The sequence below is a fragment of the Schistocerca gregaria genome, chromosome 2 (genome assembly GCF_023897955.1).
Source record: "Schistocerca gregaria isolate iqSchGreg1 chromosome 2, iqSchGreg1.2, whole genome shotgun sequence".
NCBI classification, from domain to species: domain Eukaryota; kingdom Metazoa; phylum Arthropoda; class Insecta; order Orthoptera; family Acrididae; genus Schistocerca; species Schistocerca gregaria.
Window position 1 is genome coordinate 222,228,354 of NC_064921.1, and position 23,529 is coordinate 222,251,882.

Genomic DNA, 23,529 nt, shown 5'->3' on the forward strand with positions numbered 1-23,529 from the left:
GCCACTGGTACTCTGGAGAGCAGATGCTTGCATCTCATCAGCAGTGGCATAATTGTTCATGGCAGTGCCCTCATGCTGCGGGGGTGGCTGTATGAAATGCGACACATGTATTTGATAGCATACATTCCTAGCTGTTGCTATCCTACCATAATTGTTAGCTATGCATATCATGTGTTTTGAACATGCCCACTGTGGTTTGAGGGGGCTTACCATTATGTTCTATATTTTCAGCAAATGAATGTAACATCAACAAGTGCCAAAGTAACTGGTCTTGACAGTGGAAGCATTTACAACTTTTTTGTTGTTTCCGTGAATGAGCACGGAACCTCATTGCCATCCTCAGTTCTCATGATCAATATTACTAACACAGGTAATCAAGTTCTTTTCAATGTATTTTTATGAACTTTACATATGATCTGCAAGATAATACGAAACATGATATTCATGAAGTACAACATTTTTTGTCAGATGTTGGCAAGGAGGGTATTCCAGGTGTGACATCTCCACCACATTCTCTCGCAGTTTCTGGACACAGTGCTACATGGGTCACAATCACATGGCAACCACCAGAATTTAGTCACCCAACAGAACACATTGTGTACAGGTTTGTAAACAGCATTAAGTTTACTTTTTAGTTGACTGATGTTCCTTTTGTCATATATTTCTTCTAATCACTACTTTATTGAAGGTAATCATGAATGATACAGGATTATTCATAAGAGCCTCAGCTTCAAAAGATGACTGTGCAAAATCTGCAAGAGACAGAAAATAGACACATATCAGTGGAGAGCATCCCTCCAAGTATTTTAACTCACATTACAGGTGTACAGTATTGCCAAAATGATAATCAAACCCTTGGCACACGTGTTCCAATATGTCATGGCCAATATTAGCAACACTGAACGGTGGTAGCACAGATGTTAGCACACTAGACTAGCATTCGGGAGGACATCAGTTTCAAACCCATGTTCAACCATTCTGATTTAGGATTCCTGTGATTTCCTTACATCAGATGCCAGGATGGTTTCTTCAAAAGGGCACAGCTGCTTTCCTTCTCCATGCTTGTGTTCCATCTCTAATGACCTCATTGTCAACAGGACATTAAAGTTCAATGTCCCCTTAATATCAGTGACCAATACTTCCTTTCAATTCTTCTAAATTAAGCAACAATCGAAGCAGGAGACACACACTCTTTGACATAATCTCATTAGAAGACATCTCATGGAGTTACATCAGGTGACCATCAGGGTCACTGAAAAATAGGAGAGTCATGATGGGCGGCTTGTACATCCTAAGATGAGGCTGTCCAGCATTGATGTAATCATGAACATATAAATTAAAATATGGTGGAGCATCATCTTATTGCAAAATGAAATCTCCACTGCCTTGCTGTAATTCTCTACATCTACATCTACATCCATACTCCGCAAGCCACCTGACGGTGTGTGGCGGAGGGTACCCTGAGTACCTCTATCGGTTCTCCCTTCTATTCCAGTCTTGTATTGTACGTGGAAAGAAGGATTGTCGGTATGCTTCTGTGTGGGCTCTAATCTCTCTGATTTTATCCTCATGGTCTCTTCGCGAGATATACGTAGGAGGGAGCAATATACTGCTTGACTCTTCGGTGAAGGTATGTTCTCGAAACTTTAGCAAAAGCCCGTACCGAGCTACTGAGCGTCTCTCCTGCAGAGTCTTCCACTGGAGTTTATCTATCGTCTCTGTAACACTTTCGTGATATGGATATGGATATGTGTGTGTGTGTGCGAGTGTACACCTGTCCTTTTTTTCCCCTAAGGGAAGTCTTTCCGCTCCCGGGATTGGAATGACTCCGTACCCTCTCCCTTAAAACCCACATCCTTTCATTTTTCCCTCTCCTTCCCTCTTTCCTGACGAAGCAACTGCCAGTTGCGAAAGCTCGTAATTCTGTGTGTGTGTTTGTGTGTTTTGTTCATGTGCCTGTCTGCCGGCGCTTTCCCGCTTGGTAAGTCTTGGAATCTTTGTTTTTAATATAGATAGATAGAGATAGAGAGACAGACAGAGAGAGAAATAACATCAATATGGGATTGGAAGGGGGGATGGTGGGAGAAGGTAATACGCAAAATGGATGGGGTAGGAGCGACATGGACAGAACAGAGAAGGGGAAAGGTAACCGAAGTGGTGAGTAACAGTTTACAAGAAGTTTAGGCCATTGTGAGAATGCAAGATATGCTGGAAATGCAATTCTTACCTGCATAGTTCAGAGGAACCTGTACTGGAAGTGAGTACCCAAATGTCTCTTGTAGTGAAGCAGCTGTTGAAGCCATTTGTGTCACAGTGTGCAGAGTGTTTGGTAACTGGATGGTCAAGTTTGCAGTTTTCCATAGTTTGGTGAGTGAATGGGGCAGATCTTGCACCTGACCTGACCACAAGGGAAGACATTTAATAGGTTGGGTGGCAATTCTGTAGGGAAGAGACTCTTTGACATCGAATGGGTGACAGCTGTCCAAGTGAAGGTACTATTGGTGGTCAGTGTGCTTGATATGAATCAATATGTTTATGAAGCCATCTGAGAGATTGACATCTCTGAAGGTTGTTCTTGTTATGACTATATGTTTGTCATACTCTTGAAACATGGCTTTGTCACTAAAAACCAACGTCTGTGAAAAATTCTTCTTCAAATAGTTTCTTTAGTTTTGGAGTTTTCAAGCAGTTGTCTTCTGAAATTCTGGAGATATAAATAACCCAGTATTTGTGTTTTACTTTGGCTATAAACACATGGAACATCTGAAGCACCATTTACAATTATAGGTGTAAAAGCTCCATTGTTTCAGATTCCAAAGTACAAGTTAGTGATGTAACCAAGAATTTGCATCTGGCACATCACATGAGACAGTACTTAAAAAGCTTCAGATTTTATAGTACGCAAATGAAGCCTCCAGTGATCACACCTCACTCCCCGTTTACTAGACATCAGAACTCGAACCAAACACCATATGAAATGGTATATTGGTTAGACCATCGATGCTCACATTCAGTAGCAGTTGTCTTCAAATTCCTATCAAGCCATCAGCATTCAAACCACCACTATTTCCTGCTTAGACCCTCTAAAAACATTGTAATTATTTGACTCATCACTCATTCGGTATGAGAGGCCAAAATTCAGGGTTCAAAACAAACAGTAATACCAAAGCAAACAATCATGGCATTGTTGGTCAACAGATAAGTGCATAAACAAGGTTTTCTCTTACACTATTATACATTCAATTTTTGATATTTGTATGGATAGTGGTTATTTATCATTTTCTGTTATTACAATAACATTACTGCCAGAATTCATGCTACTTAATTTGATGGCATTCTGTTATCCTGCATTTTACTCCTACTGTTTACATCCAACATTAATTATACCATGCTGTCATGTACATGATGTTCAAGGATATGACAGGAATGATCATTTGGAGCAAAAAACTTCACATGGACATATGCCTTATTCTGAATGGTGCCGAGATGGAACATGTTTAAGTACTTTTGTTTTTCAGCTAGCACAATGTGTGCACACATCTTTGACATTTTATTCTATCCCAGTTAACTCATTGCTTTCAACCTCTTTGCTGGGGACGTCTTTCTGCATTTGAAGTAGCCCCCAGAACACACAGCTGTCTGTGGTGTGTTGCGAGTGAAGTAGTGTGAGGGACTGAGAGTGTATCAGAGAGAGGCATCAGTTAACTGTGTTTGTACATGTGCTGGTTAAAATGTCACACATCTAAGCTAATGAAGAATGTGCAGAGATGGTGTATGTTTATTGCTTCTGTGGTGCTAATGCACCTGCTACTGTTGAAGAATACTGTTGGTGTTTCCTTATATGTCAAATTCCTGACTGTGGAGTGCTTATCAGAGTTTCCAGCACACTTCATGAAGCACGTATTTTTCGAAATTCCCATATTTCTTCTGAACATGTAGATCAATAACCTGTGTAGTAACAACACCACATTGTTGAAACCATGCAGCATAGTTCTACTTAATGTGTTAAAAATACATATTTTCCAGTTGATCCTTTGTAAAATGTAGTTTGCAATGTTTACTAACTACTGTACATGTGTAAACCTGATGATGTACTGAATGAAACAGAAAATAAATAAAGATGTGCAATAAATGTGTTCCATCTTGGAAATAGCTTGGAATGGGGCATCTGTCCATTTGAAGTTTTTTCCTTCAAATGATCATTGCTGTCACTTCCCTGAATACTGACTATTCCTCTTGGGACACCCTGTATTTACAATTATTCTGTAATAATTTGTGATGCAAGACACATATCAGAGAACTGGCTGAAAATTCAGAAAGTAGGGACTTAGAAATATTTAACTCTATTTACAGGATGTTGTTTTTCCTTAATCAAAATATATTATTCATTCTCACCCCTTAATAAATTTGTTTTTTAACTATACATTTTTAAGTTTTCAGTGTGTTACTTCCATTGGAGTATGAAGTAATTTGGTAAACTGTCTGTGTAAAATACTTTTAAAACAGATTTTAATGTTAGCATAACTTGAAATTTCATTTTGTTATAAAATATATTACAGGCTCTACCACAAGACACCAGCAGATGATGTATTTCAGATGGCAGAGACAACTGTGACTTCTCACACTTTACAAAACCTTAATCCCAATACACAGTACATTGTGTATGTCATTGCTGTATCAAAGAATGGCCAGAGCCTACCATCAGAAACACTAATAGCATGGACTGACCCTGCATATCCTGCATTTGTTGAGGTAAATACTAAATTCTCTATTGCAGTAACGTACTCAGTAGCTCAATGAGCTTTGTAATTGCATCAAAATATTGAACCATTTACTATATTTTATGCATATCTCAGAGGCATGAACATGTCAGTAGTTAATAACTTGTTCCATAGTTCACATTCACTATAAATGTTATGAAGTGGAAGTTGTCAACAGAGCAAACACAGAACACTTATATACAACTTGTAACTTATATATATATATATATATATATATATATGGAAGAGCCAAAGCAACTGGTACACCTGCCTCATATTGTATAGGGCTCTGGACTCATCTAATGTCTGAAGCAGTGATGGAGAGAATTGACACCATGAATCCTAAAGAGATTTCCATAAATCCATAAGAGTATGAGGGTGCAAATTTCTTCTGAACAGCACGTTGCAAGGCATCCTAGATTTGCTCAATAATGTTCATGTCTGGGGAGTCTGGTGGCCAGCAGAATTGTTTAATCTTGTATGATTGTTCCTGGAGCCACGATGTAGCAATTCTGGATGTGTGGGCTGTCACATTGCCCTGCTGGAGTTGCCCAAGTCTGTCGGAATGCACAATGGACATGAATGGATGCAGTGTCACCTGTCAAGAGTTGTATCTAGACATGTCAGGGATCCCATATCACTCCAACTGCATACACCCCACACCATTACAGAGCCTTCACCAGCCTGAAAAGTCCCCTGCTGACATGTAGGATCCATGGATTCTGAGGTTGTCTCAATACCTGTTCACATCGATCCACTCAATACAATTTGAAATGAGGTACAGGTGAGGCATAAAGCTTTGTGTTGTGTAGTCATCAAGGGTACACAAATGGGCCTTTGGCTCTGAAAGCTCATATAAATGATATTTCATTCAATGTTTCATATTCTGACATTTGTTGATGGCCTAGCATTGAAATCTGCAGTAATTTGTGAAAGAGTTGCAGTTCTGTCACATTTAATGATTCACTTCAGTCGTCGTTGGTCCAGTTCTTGCAGGATTTCTTTCTGGCCACAGTAGTGTTGCAGATTTGATGTTTTAACAGATTCTTGATATTCATTGTACACTCATGAAATGGTCATACAGGAAAATTCCCACTTCATTACCACCTAGGAGATGCTGTGTCCCATCGCTCATGTTCCAACTATAACACCATGTTCAAACTTTCTTAAATCTTACTAACCTGCCATTGTGACAGCAGTAAACAATCTAACAACTGCACCAAACGCTTGTTATCTTTTTCCTAATAGGCTAATAATATTGAACTTTCAGTTAAGTAATTTGGCATTTTTGTCAAGAAATAATGTACTCTGATGCTACTTTATTGTAAACAGCACTGTAACAAGACATCACACAATGGAAAATACAGGATGGAATGTACAATATTATGAAAAGACAAGTTGCTACTCACCATATAGCGGAGATGCTGAGTTGCAGGTAGGCTCAACAAAAAGACTGTCACAAATGAAGCTTTTGTCCAGTAAGGCCTTTATCAAAAGTAGACCCCCCCCCTGCACACACACATACACACACTCATGCAAACACAGCGCGCGCACACACACACACACACAACTGCAGTCTGAGGCAACTGAAACCATCACTGGCAGTGCGGTTTCAGTTGTCTGAGAGTACAGTTATTTGTGTGGGCTAAGTTTGCCATTTGTGTGTGTGTGTGTGTGAGAGAGAGAGAGAGAGAGAGAGAGAGAGAGAGAGAGAGAGAGAGAGAGAGAGATCTATATTTGACAAAGGCACTACAAGCTTTATTTGTGGCAGTCTTTTCGTCGTGCCTGTCTGCAACTCATCATCTCTGCTATATGGTGAGTAGCAACTTTTCTTTTCAGAGTACTGTAATGATAGAGCTACTTGATGTCTTTATCAATATGTTCTATATTACATGATCTGTCACACAGAAATATCGGCAGAAACTCGCCAACAGAGGCAGTTTTCACTCACATGATCTAAAGTTCTTTCAAAGAATTTAATATACGCCTAAAATACTGATCATATTTCTTCTTCTCCTTCCCCTCCTCCTCCTCCTCCTCCTCCTCCTCCTCCACCACCACCACCACCACCACCACCACCACCACCACCACCTTCTTTCTGGATCTACAGCCCTTAATGGGCCTTGGCCTGCTGTAAGTCATTTATTTAATATACGCCTAAAATACTGATCATATTATTTCTTCTTCTCCTCCTCCACCACCACCACCACCACCACCTTCTTTCTGGATCTACAGCCCTTAATGGGCCTTGGCCTGCTGTAAGTCATCATTCCATCGTGTGCAGTGTCCTGCATCTTCATTCTCTGCACCAGTAATCTTTTGATCTTCTTGTGCATCATCCAAGTACTGATCTCTTGTTCTTCCCCTGCTTCTTAATTCCACTGTTTTCTTCTAGCAGTACTATATATATAATTTTTTTCCATGTTCTCATGTTCCACACAAAAGGCATAACTGATCCCTTGTAGGCAGTTTATTTTAATGAACTTTATGATTTCAATATCTTTTTGTAGAGTTCAAAATTAGTACAAGGGGCAATCAAAAAGTTTCTGTTTGAGGGCATTGCTGGAGCATATATGCAACATAGCTTGACACCAAGGGAATATAAGCATCAACTAATAGGCAAGGGATAAGAGTGGCACTCATGTCTTTCTAACATGTCTGGGTTAATGCAGAAACCTGAACTATGGCAACATTATTATCAAATGTCTCCAAAGAGGACCAGTGGGCTGTTATTCTTTCCTTGGCTGCTGAAGGACAAATGCTGGTAGACATCCAGTGGAGAATGAAGAATGTGTGTGGGGCAGCATGTCTATCCACAACGTCCAGGAAAACTGTGACACAGGCTGCTGTTGCCTCTTGAAAACACGGCCCCATATTGCAAAGTTATGCCAACTGAAGTGGGAGAGACTCAAGCACCTGTCCTGTAGTCATGATCTCTCCCCATGCAATTATATGTCCTCCGTCCTTTAGAAAAGGCCCTTGAAGGGCTGGTAATACCTGTCAGACAAAGATGTGCAGTAGGCAGTTATGGACTTGTTCATGCAGCAGGACATAGACTTAAGAGGCATATTAGCTGTTGTGGTATGAAGGTTTCATTCATGGCTTCAGTAAGCTTATTTCTTTCTATGGTGCCATATGCTGCTTGAATATCAACGAATGTATGATGCATTTTGATATTTTATTCCTTCTTTCCAATATTTGTCTGAAGGTGAATATTTAGTCAATAGTTGATATGCAGAAGACCTAAAGCTTGTCTGATATCTCCAAATTGCTTTTCCTGCAATAGATTTACATGGTAAAAAGCAGGGAGTAGAATACTTTATATGTGATACTCAATAATGTAACTCCACTGTAGTCTGCACATTCCAGGATGTCCCCCTTTCTTGCATATAGTAGCACATATTACTCATATTTTCCAATCGTCTGGGATGACTTTTGCATTTATGTATCTGAGATCAGGGTATGCAGGCATCTAATTAGATGACCTCCAACTCACATAATACACTCATCTGGCAGGTTGTCATTGCCATATGACTTATTATTCGCTAGTTTCTTTACTGAATGCCGATCTGTTGCACTGAGGGCATCTCATTTTCCTCTTCTACCACCTATTGGATTTTAGATAGCTCCGATGCCTAAGCATTCTCCGAGTATAGTAATTCCTTAATGTATTCTGCTGAATGATGTAACACTCCCTCCTGTGATGCTATTAGTTCAAGATTTTTCCCTTTTCATTATGTTGTTTTTCACTGAAAGCCTCTTCTAAGGTTATTGACCTTTCTATATAATTTTCTGCGTCCAGCAATATTGTTCAGTAATTCAGTAAGCTGCAACTGCCTTTTAAAAAGCTTATCTTCTTTGCTTTAAGATTCCACATTTCTGAATGCTTTTTCCCTCTGTTGTAATTCTTGTTCTTCTTGCCTGCAAATTTTTGTATGATTCATTCTTTGTTTTTGCTACTCCCTCACACTCTTCATCATACCACACATTTCTTCTGGTCTGTTGTTCCATACCAATCAGTTCCTCTGTGGCAGTCCATATTTCATTCCTGATTTTATTCCACTGTTATCAATTTATTTTCCAAATTAACAGATGAGTGTTCAGTTCTCCTTGAGTTTTCGAATTTAGAGATATTACCATTCTCCTTTAAATTCATGTGCATTCAAAATTATCCCTCTTATTTTTACTGTGAGGAGGTAATGATTGGAGTCCATATTAGCACATCTGAAATTATGGCAGTCTAATACATCAGAGTCATGCCTGGTACCTATTAGTATAGATGAATTTGGTTCCTAGCATTGTTGTCTGGCTACAACTAAATCACTTTGTATATATTCTTATGCTGGAATCACATGCTAGAAACTGTCATGTTAAGTGATACCGCAAAATTTATAAGGTGGAGTCCATTGTTCAAAAAGTGGCTCTGAGCACTATGGGACTTAACATCTGTGGTCATCAGTCCCCTAGAACTTAGAACTACTTAAACCCAACTAACCTAAGGACATCACATACATCCATGCCCGAGGCAGGATTCAAACCTGCTACCGTAGCAGTTGCGCGGTTCCAGACTGCGCGCCTGAGAATCCATTGTTATTAAGCTCTTCATGGGGATTGTGTTTAGAGTTCAAGAGAACCGTACTCAATGCCATGCAGTATCTCAATGGCCCTAAGTAACTAGGCCCTGAGAGAACACACATTGTTCGCTTGGCCATGCAGGATTGTGAAGTCATGTCGGGTACCTTGAGTCAAGAAATGGGCTTGTTTCAAGAAAGTCAAGTATCCATATGTACAGTGTGATGATGTCAGGAACATCACTGGCTGTAAGCACAGTTGCTATTGTTGTGGCTCCACTGACTGGCAACAGACTGAGACACACTGATAGTGGTGTGTCCAATGACAATACTGGACACAGGGTTGCCACCTCGTCATCTTTTCAGATTACTTGCAGTTCTGTGTACAGCATCACAATGGAGGTATCCATACACGGAGGCTGCAAGGACAGTGAATGCTGCCAGACTGCATTCATCACCACCTTATAGGTGCAGCACATGGTATGTTGGTATGGGGCTATAAATGGGTATACAATATAAAACTCTCAAGTTCACACAGCCAGTAATCTGGACAGCTCTGTTATATTTATGATGAATTAAGGTAGTGTATGTGCCCTATCTTCAATGTCTCCATGGCGTTATCTTTCAACAAGATAACACATGGGCACAGGTTGTCAAGCAACTGGCATGCCATCACTCACCAGCTACTATATTTTATGAACTCCGGAATATGGAGTTGAAATAACATGTCATTGAAGCTTAGATTCACTTGATGCCCAGCTGAATTAGAACCACTGTAGCTGCCAGAGGTCGCAGGTCTGTGGACAATATTTTGCACCCTGTGTATCTCAGATCACCTACAAATTTAATCACGTAATCTTCCCATTACACTGTATCACACAATAAGTAAAATTTCATTATTTGCAATCCTTTCTGGTGTTGCAGCGTTGATGGCCAGCAGCGTACACATTTAAACAAACAACACTCTGCGCTTACTCTATTTTAGCTTGAGCTATATGTGTAAATTAACCATATCTGTCTCATAACAACAGAACTGACATTAATCGTGCCCACATGGTATGCTCTACCCATGATCATCATAATCAGTATCATTATGATCATCTAATGTTCCAGAGGTAAAAAGAGTTCTTTTCACTCAAAAACTTATACATTCACTCCTCTAGATTCTGAACCACACACTTCTTATTCATGCCAGAAAACTCATACATTTCTATAACAATCAAAGTAACCAATTTTTGACACTATAATGTAAATGGAAAGATAAAAAAATCTACTGATCCAGCAGTGGCAGGAGAACACACTCATAAAAGGTTATACTTATACAAGCGTTTGGAGTCAGTGTCTCCTCCTTCCAACAGAAAGGCTGAAGGGGAAGGGGAAGGACGAGGGCTGAAGGAAAAGAATTGGAGAGGTTTAGGAAAAGGAGCAGATTTTGGGAAATTCGCCCAGAACTGTGGGCCAGGAGATACTTACCAGACAGGATGAGAAAGAAAGAGTCTTTTCTTCTCCTCCCATCCAGTCAGTCTCCCCTGATTTGCAGTTCAGTGTGACTTTTCTGAAGCCTACCACTTTTCCTAAGCCTCTCCTGTCCTTTTCCTTCACTCCTCTTCCTTCTCCTTCAACAATTCTTTCAGGAGAAGGAGCCATTGGCTCTGAAAGCTTGTGTAAGTATAGCCTCCTTTTATGTGTGTGTTCTCCTGTTACTACTTGGTGAATAGATGTTGTGACTTACCAAACGAAAGTGCTGGCATGTTGATAGATACACAAACAAATGCAAATATACACACAAAATTCAAGCTTTCGCAATCAACAGTTGCTTCATCAGGAAAGAGGGAAAGATGAAATGATGTGGTTTTTAAGGGAGAGGGTAAGGAGTCATTCCAATCCCGGGAGCAGAAAGACTTACCTTAGGGGGAAAAAAAGGACAGGTGTACACACACACACACACACACACACACACACACACACACACACACACACACACATACATCTGCACATACACAGGCACAAGCATATATATATATATATATATATATATATATATATATATATATATATATATATATATGCACATGAACAAAACACACAAACACACACACAGAATTACGAGCTTTCGCAACTGGCAGTTGCTTCGTCAGGAAAGAGGGAAGGAGAGGGAAAAATGAAAGGATGTGGGTTTTAAGGGAGAGGGTAAGGAGTCATTCCAATCCCGGGAGCGGAAAGACTTCCCTTAGGGGAAAAAAAGGACAGGTGTACACTCGCACACACACACACACACACATATCCATCCGCACATACACAGACACAAGCAGACATGATGTAATTGATTATTGTATAAAATTTGACTCCGCTGAAAATTTTGATGAAGCCAACTGTATGGAAAAGTAATGAAAGAAGAGTAAAACATTCTCTTCTATATAATTCTTATGGCAACCTATATGTTACTTCCACTTTCTCAGACAGTTTTTCCTATTAAAATTTTTCCTACTTTTACTTTCTGAGTTTTCACTATAGAACTTCCCTATCCAAGGCATGCAACCAGCCACGTTTTAATTTCCATTTTATGAGCCTGTCATGAATCGAGGTCAGTGTGTCTTGTTGCCCTCTTCCCCAACCTCGACCCATATCTAACACATCCTGAGCAAATTCAACAATCATGATGTTCTCAGACACCATTCTGGGATCCCTTATTTCAACATGAAATGTTGTGTAGTGTACAGATAAATTGGGAACTAATCTTTTGGTTATCTTACTGACCATGTATGTTACATCAACTAGTCTATAATTTCTTGCATCAAACTGATCAGCCACCCTCCCCTACATTATATACTCATCTCCTTCTACCATCTAGTTCAACTGGTTCTCATCAGGCCAGCATACCACCTTCATGGATATTAACCTCCACCTCTGTGATATATACGTAGAAACCTCTGTCCATAACAAACCCAGTAACCATTAACAGAAGGATGACAGCTGCAATTCCTTCCACAATGTAAAGTTTGTCCCATATAGCCTTGGTATCCAATGATGGTACATCTATGGTGATGATCAGTCCATTGCCCAGTATTCTGAATGTCTCACTATGGCCTTACAGACAGTCTCCACCTTCTAAACCTAATACAAAACTTAATTCCCTTTCCAAATCTACGCATGTTGCTAATCCTCTGACCACCCTCTTTGAATGAACATTTTCCTTTATTACCTAATGTCACCATGGATGAGACAACTTAACTATATCAAACAGACAACTTAACCATATCAATTGCCAGTGCTTCAACTACTTATGGAAATGAGGGACATCCACTCCACAACTCTTCCCAACCTATCCAATGTGGTATTCCACAGTCCACCTGATGTATGAAATATGTCCCAGTCCAATCTCAGAAATATCCTACCCCATAACAGGCAGCTTCAGTGGAGAAATCAGTCATACTGTATACCAGTTCTGTTGTAAATTCTGTACAACCATTTATGTGATTATGGCCATCAGCCAAATGGCTACCCAAATGCATGTTATTGTCAATCTATGACCAAGAACAGTGTTGACCACTTTGCGATGGAATATGCTGTTGATCGCACCCAATATGATCAATTTAAACTTGGATGCTTCATGACCCACTCCACTTGGATTTGGTCCCCAATATCAGATTCTCTGAGTTACACGGATGAGAACTATCCTTACAATACATCTTTTGATTCCTCCTGGCAGCAAACTACACTAGCCCCTGTCCCCAGCCAACTTAATTCATTCTAGACTTATAGTACATTCTCCTATTTGCAGTCTCTCTCTTCTTATGTTCTATCTCTCCCTCCCATTCCACTCATCCATGATGCTGTGTACCATATGCAACTCACCTGTCTGCACCAGAACAAGCTCATGGGTGCACATTCTTTACATTCCACCAAGCTCGTTCTGTTAACATATTATATTGCAATTTTTCATATGCTTAAAACTGATACAATTCATATGAGATTAGCATGGTAGGTCATTACCAGCTTACAGTTAACAATCATTGAGAGAAGAACAATACCTTTGAAAAATAGGAATTAGTTTCTGCAACATTTACAGAAAATCTTGTGGATAATGTAGAAATTACCTAAATATTGTGTAAGAATAACACATTTTTATGTGTTTCCATTTCCTTCTTGTCAGTAATTTAAATACTCACAAGTGAAAGTGATCTTGATGTTTATAAATTTCTGCTTAATTACAGCCACCAACTGTGCATCCAATCAATCTGGTTATAGAAGGCAGCAGCATGACTATTTTATGCATTGCAATGGGAACACCAATGCCAACAATATCACTTTATATTTCTGGTCGACTTGTGCGACAAGAAGTAACACGGCACATGGTCACTGTAGTGAATAATGTAACAAGAGACATGGACCAAATTTCTTGTTATGCTGATAATGGATATGGAACGCCGATGCAAGCCTCTAGGAAGATAACAATTAGCCGTAAGAGAAAAGATATTGCTATAATTGAGCTTTGGTTGAAAGACTTGTTCATATGTGCACATGAACAGAGACAATATTACAGAATACATAACACTCAGTGGACACATGCAATTAATTTTTCTGTGTTCCAGATCCCCCACAAATAACCGCATCAGGAATAACTATGGCGGGTCTAGGAGATTCTGTTGTCCTTGAATGTACAATAGATGCTCATCCAGAGCCAAAAACAATGTTCTGGCGTGATCACTCGGGACGTGTACCTGTCATTCAAGGTGGAAAGTATAACATTAATGTTCAACCAGTGAAGGATGTAAGTAAAAACAACTTAAACAAACATAAGTATAACAATAAAACAAAATAAAATTGAATGATACCTTTTGCAATTTGATAGCAAAAATTACTGATATTCCTAAGTACTTTTATGTTGTTTTTTGTTGCTGTTGTTATTGCTACTGTCTTCCGCCCAAAGACTTACTTGATGTGACTCTCCATTCTACTTCACCCTATGCAAGCCTCTTCATCTTTGCATAGCTACTGCAACCTCCATCCGTTTGATTCTGCTTACTGTATTCTTTGCTAGGTGTCTGTCTACAGTTTTTACCTCTCATATTTCCTTCACTATCAAACTGATTCTTTGATGCCTCAATATTTGTCCTAGCACTGATCCTTTCTTTTAATCAAGTTGTGCCAAAAATTTATTTTTTCTCCAGTTCTGTTTGGGACTTCCTTATTAGTTATTCAGAATACTGATCTAATCTTCAGCATTCTTATATAGCATCACATTTCAAAAGCTTCAATTCTCTTGTCTGATCTGCTTATCATCCACATTTCAATTCTGTATACAGCTACACTCCAGAAATATTATTTTCAAGAAGATTTAAATTTATATTAAATGTTAACAAATTCCTTTTTTTTCAGAAATGCTTTACTTGCTGTTTCCAGTTTGCATTTTATATCTTCTCTACTTTGGTCATCATGTATTATTTTTCTATGCAAATAATTTAGCTTGTCTACTACTTCTCATTTAGTAATCTAATTCCCTAAGCATCACCTGATTTAATTTGATTACATTCCACTAATCCTGTTAAAAATATATAGCTTATGTCTGCACAAATGTTCATTAGGGGATTGTGTAGAAATATTATACTATAGGCAGTGGTCTTCCTCTTGTCTTGAAGGTAAAGTGTGCAAAATTCCATCAAGATTACAATAAAACTGTAGATTTTTATGAATTACAAACAAACAGACACTCCTCTTTATATATGTTGCTTTTCCAGACATTGCCAATGTTATTCACTGCTCCTGAAAGTCCTTTGCAGTCTCTGACAGAATTACGATGTCACTAGAAAACCTCAAATTTTTCATTTCTTTTCCCTGAACTATAATTCTTTCTCCATCTCTTATCTTTGGTTTCCTTTACTGCTTGCTCAGTCTACAGTTTGTGTAATATCAGGATAGACTACAACACTGTCTCACTCCCTTCTCAACCTCTGTTTCGCTTTTGTGCCCTTCATCTCTACTAACGGCTGTCTGGCTTCTGTACAAAGTGTAGTTAACTTTTCGCTTGATGTATTTTACCCCTGCTACCTACAAAATTTCAGAGAATGTAGTCCTCTCATCATTGTCAAAAGCTTTCTAAATTTTCAAATAATATAGTTGTTGTTTTGCCTTTATTAAGCCTGTCATCTAAGATAAGACTTCGGTCAGTATTGCCTTGTGTGTTCCTACATTTCTCCAGAACTGTAAATGGCATTCCCTGAGGTCAACTTCTACAGGTGTTTCCATTTGTCTGCAAATAATTTGTGCCAATGACCATCAAACTATGGCTTGGTAGCATTCACCTATGTCAGCACCTGTCTTCTTTGGAATTATTACATTTTACTTGAAGTCTAAAGGTATTTCCTGTGTTTCATATATCTTGTAGATCTGGTGGAACACATTGTCATGGTAGGCTCTTAATAATTGTAGGGGTATGTCATCTACTCCAGAGGCCTTGTTATCCACCAGGAATTTCAGTGCTCTGTCAAATTCATCTCACAGTAGCTACCATCTCACCTTCACCTTTCTCTTCTCTTCCTATAACATTCTCTTCAAGTTTGCTTCCTTTATAGTGATCTGATGTATATTCTTTCCACCTTTTAGCTTTCCTGGATTTAAGTCCGCAAGTTATGGAAAACACCATTTTTCACAATACCCATGTTTCATTTATTTATTTATTTATTTATTTGCTGTTAGAATTGGCCGTGTTTCTCCTTGTACTGAGAAAAACAGTGTTTTGCATAACTGGCAGACCTCAAATCCAAAACATTTTAACTACAAACACAGCCAATACAAGGAGCTGCAAATCAAAAAAAAAAAAATAAAATAAATAAATAAAAAATAAAAAAAAAAAAACTTAATCATTAGTGTCATGCAATATTTTGTGTAATGTAATTTCTTGTACAGACATCTTTTATTAACCTGACACGTTCCACATCATTACGAAGTGTCGTATTCATGATCTATGGAACAAGTATTAATCTAATCTAATCTAATCTAATCTAATCTAAAAAAGATGGATATTTTAGCTTTCCCTTCTTTGCTTACCACTGGCTTGTCACCTGATCTCTTCATGTTCATAGAAACATTTCTCTTTGTTCCAAAGTTCTTATTAATATTTTTACAGATGGCATCTATCTTTCCCCTAGTCATGCATGATTCTATGGCCTTGCATCTACCCTCTATTGTTTAACTTAGCCATTTTGCATTTTTTGTCAATTTCATTTTTGAGATGTCTGCATTTTTATATTTTCTCTGTTCATCAATTAAATTCAGTATCTCCTATGTTAGCCATGAATTTCTACTATGCCTTGTCTTTTTACCATGGTGGTACTCTGCTCCCTTCTCTATTTTATCTCTCAAAGCTACCAGTTCGTCTTACATGGTATTCCTTTACCCTGCTTCTGACCACCATTCTTGCATAGCGCTCCCTTTGAAACTCTCAACAACCACTGGTTCCTTCAATTTATCCAGGTCCTGACTGCTTAATTCCTACTTTTCTGTAGTTTCTTCAGTTTTAATCTGCAGTTCGTAATCAACAAATTATCACCAGTGTCCATATCTGCTTCTAGAAATATCTTACAGTTTAATACCTGATTCTGAAAGCTCTGTCTTACCATTATATAATCAAACCGAAACCTTCCAATATACCCAAGGCTATTCAATAAATACAGATTTTTTTCACGAACTGTTAAACCAAGTATTAGCAGTGATTAAATATTGCTCTGCACAAAATTTTATCTCTTGTCTTCCTCTTTCATTCCATTTGCCCAGTCCATATTTCTCTACTCTTTTTCCTTCTCTTCTTTTTTCTACTTTTGAATTCCAGTCACCCATCAAAGTTATTTTTTAGTCTCCCATTAATTATTGGAACAATTTCTTTTACCTCGTCAAACATTATTTAAATCTTATGTTCATCTGTGGAACTACTTGCATATAAACTTGTACTACTGTGCTGGGTATTGACTTTGTGTCTTTCCTGGCTACAATAATTCATTTCCTATGCTGCTCATAGTAGCTTACCTATGTTTCTATTTTCTTATTAGGCCTACTTCCCTGTTTCCCCTTTTGATTATGTATTGATAACCCTGCACTCACCTTAACAGAAGTCCTGTTCCTCTTACCACCTCACTTCACTTACTCCCACAATATCTAACTACAACCTATCCATTCCAACTTTTAAAATCTCTTAAAGAGCGGCAAGTTATTCTGGCCTCTCCACATACACTGAGGTGACAAAAGTCACTTACACAGATGGCATTAGTAATGCGTACACAAGGTATAAAAGGCCAGTGCATTGGCAGAGGTGTCATTTGTACTCAGGTTAGTCATGCAGAAAAGATGTCCAATATAGTTATGGCAACATAACAGGAATTAACAGACTCTGAATACAGAATGGTAGTTGGAGCTAGATGCACGGGTCACCCCATTTCGGAAATCATGCAGGAATTCAGCATTCTGAGATCCACAGAGTCAAGAGCATGCTGAGAATACCAAATTTCAGGCATTACTTCACACCACAGACAATGCCATAGCTGAAGGCTTTCACTTAACAACTGAGAGCCATGGCATTTGCGTACAGTTGTCATTGCTAACAGACAATCAACACTGCATAAAATAACCACAGAAATCATTATGGGACATATGAAGAATTTATACATTAGGACTTGCTGTGAAGTTAGGCCATAGTGGGCTTCGGCTGATTGTGGACTACATGACCTTTGAATGGAAACTTTTTGGTCACCCCTTGTAAATAGCCATTTTCCCTTCATCAGTATGCAAATGGAATAGTACACAAAATTGCTAATAATTTGTACCAAGTATCCTCTGTCATGCATTGGACAATGGCATGAAGAGTACTTGTGTAAATATAGATGTAAAAAGCAGAAAGCAAAGAACAGCAGCAATCATGCTTATTGCTAGCTATTCATAGTTAATATTGCATTTTCTCACAACTCTGCACCAAGAAACCATACATTAAATTACATAGCAGGATTTACCAGGACATGGAATATGCAGTATGGATGATTAATGTTGACTGTCCAATTTCAACTCCACCTGTTGGAAGTTTGAAGCGATCACAGTATTTGCATATCTTACGACAGTTTCAAAACTTCTTAACAAGTGTATCATGCAAACAAACAATTGTTTGTACATTTTCAGCTTTTCATGCCATAATGAATAATCAGGTTTACTAAATCAAGGAACATTCACAATAAACTGACCTGGACTATTCTTCATCCAATGCTCAGAAATTTATGGAGCAAACCACAGATTCATACCATATTACATTTGTACGAGCAGCCATGCCAACTCCAACTCTACTACTGATATCTTGGATACATATCTTCATCTTTGTTACATATCTTCTGGCCATCCTCAGAGTGAGAGAAAGGCTCAGGTGGCAAGAGTGGCCTTATATGCTGTGCCATGGTGGTATGGCACATACAAGTTCAACCCACAGGTGCTGGTCAGCAGCAAAGAAGTGTACCTTATAATATCTGCCCCTGTAACAGGTGGAGAAAGTGCTCAATTGGTTAGAACCTTTCTGAATATATCTTTTGTTGTGGCAATACCATGGAAACTTCTCTGCAGCTTAAGGCCAGTTTGCATAACTTGTCTGAATTATTTGCAATTTATTAAATTATCTTCTAATCAAATCTCCGTTACTCCCAAGAATCTTCATATCACTGTAGTCCACAGAGTGGCCATATCGATGTAATGTTCTTTCACAAACAAACACACACACACACACACACACACACACACACACACACACACACACAGATTACTTTCTACAGGAGTCTGACCCCTGTGGAAGACACTGGTACAAGGCCCACTGAGCACATCCTGCTTCATTTCTGCTGCAGGAATATGCTATCCCATCAGAGACAGAGCCAGCTATGAAGGCCGTCATGCTATACATCACCTGTGCTACATCTAGTATATAGCCTTTTAAGTGGATATGTCTAGTTGAATGAGCAGTCACCCAGTGTATAAGCACAACCTGCTTGACTGTAATGGGCACTTCACAACCTTTGCCATCTGATCCTCCCCTGTCCCTCCAACATCAGCTTCTTCAAATTTCATAGATACGAATTGTCCTTAGAACATATCCCTTAGTCCAGCAATCCTCTCGGCCTTAGTCTCCACTATTTGCTACCCCAAACCCACCTCCATGCACATCACCATGCTTTCCTACTTCTCCACATCTCCCTCCAAATATTTTACTCCATTATTCTACAAGCACACTTCTTTCTCCTGTCCCGCTTTTCTTCTGCTCTACCTTGTGACCATCTCCTCCCCACACCACACCCTCTTCACTCTTCTGTTCCACTGTGTGCCATACACTACTTCTCCTGCCAGAACCACAAAAAGCTCACTGATGCTACATTACTGTCATGTTTCCTTGCTTCTGTCCCTCCCTATTCATCAACCTCCTTTCCTTCATCCCCTCCATTTCTCTCTCTCCTTTCTTGTTTCTTTCGTCAACTCCATCTGACAATCTCTCACCCCATTTTGGCTACACTGCTATGCCAATAGTGTGTGTGTTTGTGTGTGTGTGTGTGTGTGTGTGTGTGTGTGTGTGTTTTGCACTAATAAAAATAAGTGTGGACAAGTGACATTAAGGCAGTGTTCAGTCTTGTCTTACATTTCTTTCTTCTCTCTACTTACATGGTCTTTCTGTCCTGTTTGTTCCAGGAGGAAGATAAGTATATAATGCAACTTACTATTCACAAAATTGGTAGTGAAGATGAAGGGGATTACTTCTGCCATGCAGAGAATGCCTTTGGAAGCAAAACACGCCCTGTTTCTGTTAGAATACGAAATGTGGTAAATATCTTTTTTTTTCATTTTGTATCTACGTTGCATTTTTTCTATGATTTGGGCTTCTCTGTTCAAAGTTAATAATTCAATAAACTACAGAACACAGAATAATGGTAACTAATTCAATGAGGGATTACAAGTTTTTCATTCATGAAATAATTTAGTGCATATTCAAATCGACATCTTTTTCCAATTACTTCCATCTGCATAGTACAAAATTGGATCCATGATGTCAGTATGCTTGCAGATTAGGTATTTGTGTAACAGCTACCCATCACAACACTGAAGATATATTTAAACACTTAAGTTCACTGAAGTTACCAGTTTAGAACTAAGACTGTGCAGAACATTTAAGGGCAGACATCACTGGCCATTTCTTGTATATTTTTTTAGTGCCATGATGGAATCCTTGAAGATGTGCTGGAATTCATCCTTTCACAACAGATATCAGAAAGATTACTGCTATAGAATTTTCTGAGACCTTATAACCACTTCAAAGTCACCCCCCATCCCCCTTGGTGTTCTCTCTCTGTCTGTCTGTCTTACTAACTTAATCTCATTTCAGAATTTCGATGAGGGTACAGTCTAAATGTAATTACAGAAAGTAGTCATTCCACATATGTCTGTAAAAAATATTTATTGTGATTGCAATTTCAACGTTTTATCATTGTTAACCATGTGAGAATTAAAGCTCACTCTAGAACATTAAGCTGCGACATGCTGGAACATAGTGCCAGCAGTCTGAATCCACATAACATGTGGTATCTTCAACATACTAGGTGACCTTGAGCCATGATAACAGCAGTCAGCTTGCACAAAAATAAAAACTACATCCACAAAATACACAAAAATTAATCTCTTGTGTAGTTAACATGGTGGTTGGATTACAGTTGCATTATCAGCTTCATAATTTGACCGAGTCATCTCACATTAATTAATTTCCATAGACAACAGGGATCCCACCTATCTTGTGGTTTTGTTTTGCCACTCCTGTAAATTTTCATAAACATTGTCTCCACTTATTATTTTATGTTCACATAGATATGGTAAAATAGTGTAGTCACTCTGTGTAAACTTAAAAATTATGTATTTAAACATTTTACAGGCTGCCAGCAACAATGTGACACAATGCTGCATTGAGCAAAATGTGACATCAAGCTGTATGGTAGCATGCTCATTCTACTTAGACATTGATGCTGTAATTGATAAACCAGAGTGCATTAATGATTTTGACAAGTTGATGAAGTGTGCAGCTGGTAAGTTTTTTATCAGTACAATGTAATATTAGAAATTTAGCTGCAGTAATTAAAGTAGTTAACAACCTGAGTGTTCTGATGGAAAAACAAATGATTTTGAGTCATGCAACACAGTTTTGCTTTTTTCTCTAACAATTATTTAACAGTCTTACATATCAGTCATAACAATGTCCCAACACCATCATTTGTTGGATAAGTAAATCTTAATTTTAGTACAAGGTGTACAACTTTGCTTCCACTGTTTGCCAATAGGTAGCGACAACGATAAGCAGTGGTCGAAAGAAACAGGTCGCAGATGTCAGACAGTTAGCTTGGACCTCAGTCAAAATAACCTCATTCAAACATTAGTCAACTTGTGTCTGCATCGTAAAACTGTTCTTGATTGCAAATGTCCGTTTACGAGCCTAATTCTTGTCATTTGTGGTAGGTGTTACTGTTTTGTTTCAGTATGAAGAAAACAATGGCTGAGTCTCATCGAATGCTCTCAGTTACATATGGTAAGGACGCTTTTAGTGAAAGAACATGTCGTGAGTGGTTTCAATGCTTCAAGAATGGTGATTTTAACGTCGTAGATCAGCATAGTGGTGGAAGAGAGAATGTTTTCGAGGATGCAAAATTGGAGACATTGCTGAGTGAAGACTCGCGTCAAACTCAAGAAGAATTGGCACATTTAGTGGGAGTGACACAGCAAGCCATTTCAAAATGTCTCAAAGCTATGGGCATGATTCAGAAAGAAGGAACTTGGGTCCCATGTGGGCTGAAACCAAGAGACATTGAATGGTGTTTGTGTGTTTGTGAACATTTGCTTTAGGAACAAAAATGGAAGGGATTGCTGCATTGCATTGCGACTGGGAACAAAAAATGGGTTCATTATGATAACCCTAAATGCAAAAAATCATGAGGATATCCTGGTCACTCTTCCACATCAAAGGCCAAGCCAAATACTCATGGCTCCAAGGTCAAGCTCTGCATTTGGTGGGACCAGCTCGTCGTCGTGTACTATGAGGTGTTAAAACCAAATGTTGCAAAAGAGGTCAAAAAGTACTTGGAAATGTTAAAATAGGAAGACCTACCCCACCCACATTGCTCCCTCTGACTATCACCTGTTTAGAACAATGGCGCATGGCCTGGCTGACCAACACTTCTGATCTCAAGAAGAAGTCACAAATTGGATCCATTCATCGATCACTTCAAAAGGTGAACAATTTTTTTGATGTGGGATGCCCAAAAGATGGGAGAAAGCAGTGGCCAGCGATGGAAAATACTTTGAATGATATACGTGTAACCAATTTGTTTCATTAAAACCTCAAATGTTGGGGAAAAACGGCAGAAGCAAAGTTGTACACCTTGTACATATTTCAGACCAGAAATAAAATATGTTCTGTTAACATATAGATCTTTGTTAGAAGAATGTACAGTGATCATATTTACTGAACTGCAGAATCTGGGATAACAAATGATGTGAGGAGCATAATCATGTTCTTCATACTGTAAAACCTCAATTATTTGCTTCCATTAAGCTGTCTCACTTCCTATACACATATATCCTGTCATATGTTATGAACAATTTGATAGACAAGGGAACCTAGCTGGAATAGTTCATTAGCTTATGCTACAAATGTAATATTATGCTATCTCTGGATGTGTTAACATTAGTAGAAGGTTGTGTTGGTGGTGGTCTCTCTTGAATAACTCAAGCTTTATTATTGCTTAAATTTCCTTCATTTCAATTATAATCTGTGCTTTATCGCCGTGTGAGGAAACTTTCTTATGTATTGAATGTCAGGATAACATTATACCATAAAATAACACTTTGTTCAAATATTCAAGTTCCTTCCTTTGGTTACTCTTGCAGTCATTACCCATAATTTTTATATCAACTCCCAGAAATGTCCCTAAGTAGTTGCTCTTTTAGACTGTATGAAAACCGAGCAACATTTTGTACAGCTTCATGAGACATGTCCATATATTTTGGTCCTCTTACTCTTTTATTCATAAGGCAGTTATAAGATTTATATTTGAATTCAGTATATACTTTCTATATGTTTCAGTTCATTGACTCATCCAACTAATATCCATACACACAACTTCATATCACAATTCAGACTGCGTGCA

At 38.6% G+C, this 23,529-nt stretch overlaps 1 protein-coding gene across 13 annotated transcripts in view; it reads left to right on the plus strand.

The window, feature by feature from the left end:
- The window catches only part of LOC126336721 (Ig-like and fibronectin type-III domain-containing protein 1), a 2,308,230-nt gene that overhangs the window by 2,259,833 nt on the left and 24,868 nt on the right, over nucleotides 1-23,529 (plus strand). For all 13 annotated transcript variants that reach the window (XM_050000693.1, XM_050000696.1, XM_050000702.1 and 10 more), the window contains 7 exons: nucleotides 232-370; nucleotides 469-604; nucleotides 4,560-4,752; nucleotides 13,546-13,792; nucleotides 13,924-14,102; nucleotides 20,033-20,164; nucleotides 21,264-21,414. In XM_050000693.1, the coding sequence (XP_049856650.1) occupies nucleotides 232-370; nucleotides 469-604; nucleotides 4,560-4,752; nucleotides 13,546-13,792; nucleotides 13,924-14,102; nucleotides 20,033-20,164; nucleotides 21,264-21,414 (1,177 nt within the window). The remainder of the gene's footprint in view (nucleotides 1-231; nucleotides 371-468; nucleotides 605-4,559; nucleotides 4,753-13,545; nucleotides 13,793-13,923; nucleotides 14,103-20,032; nucleotides 20,165-21,263; nucleotides 21,415-23,529) is intronic.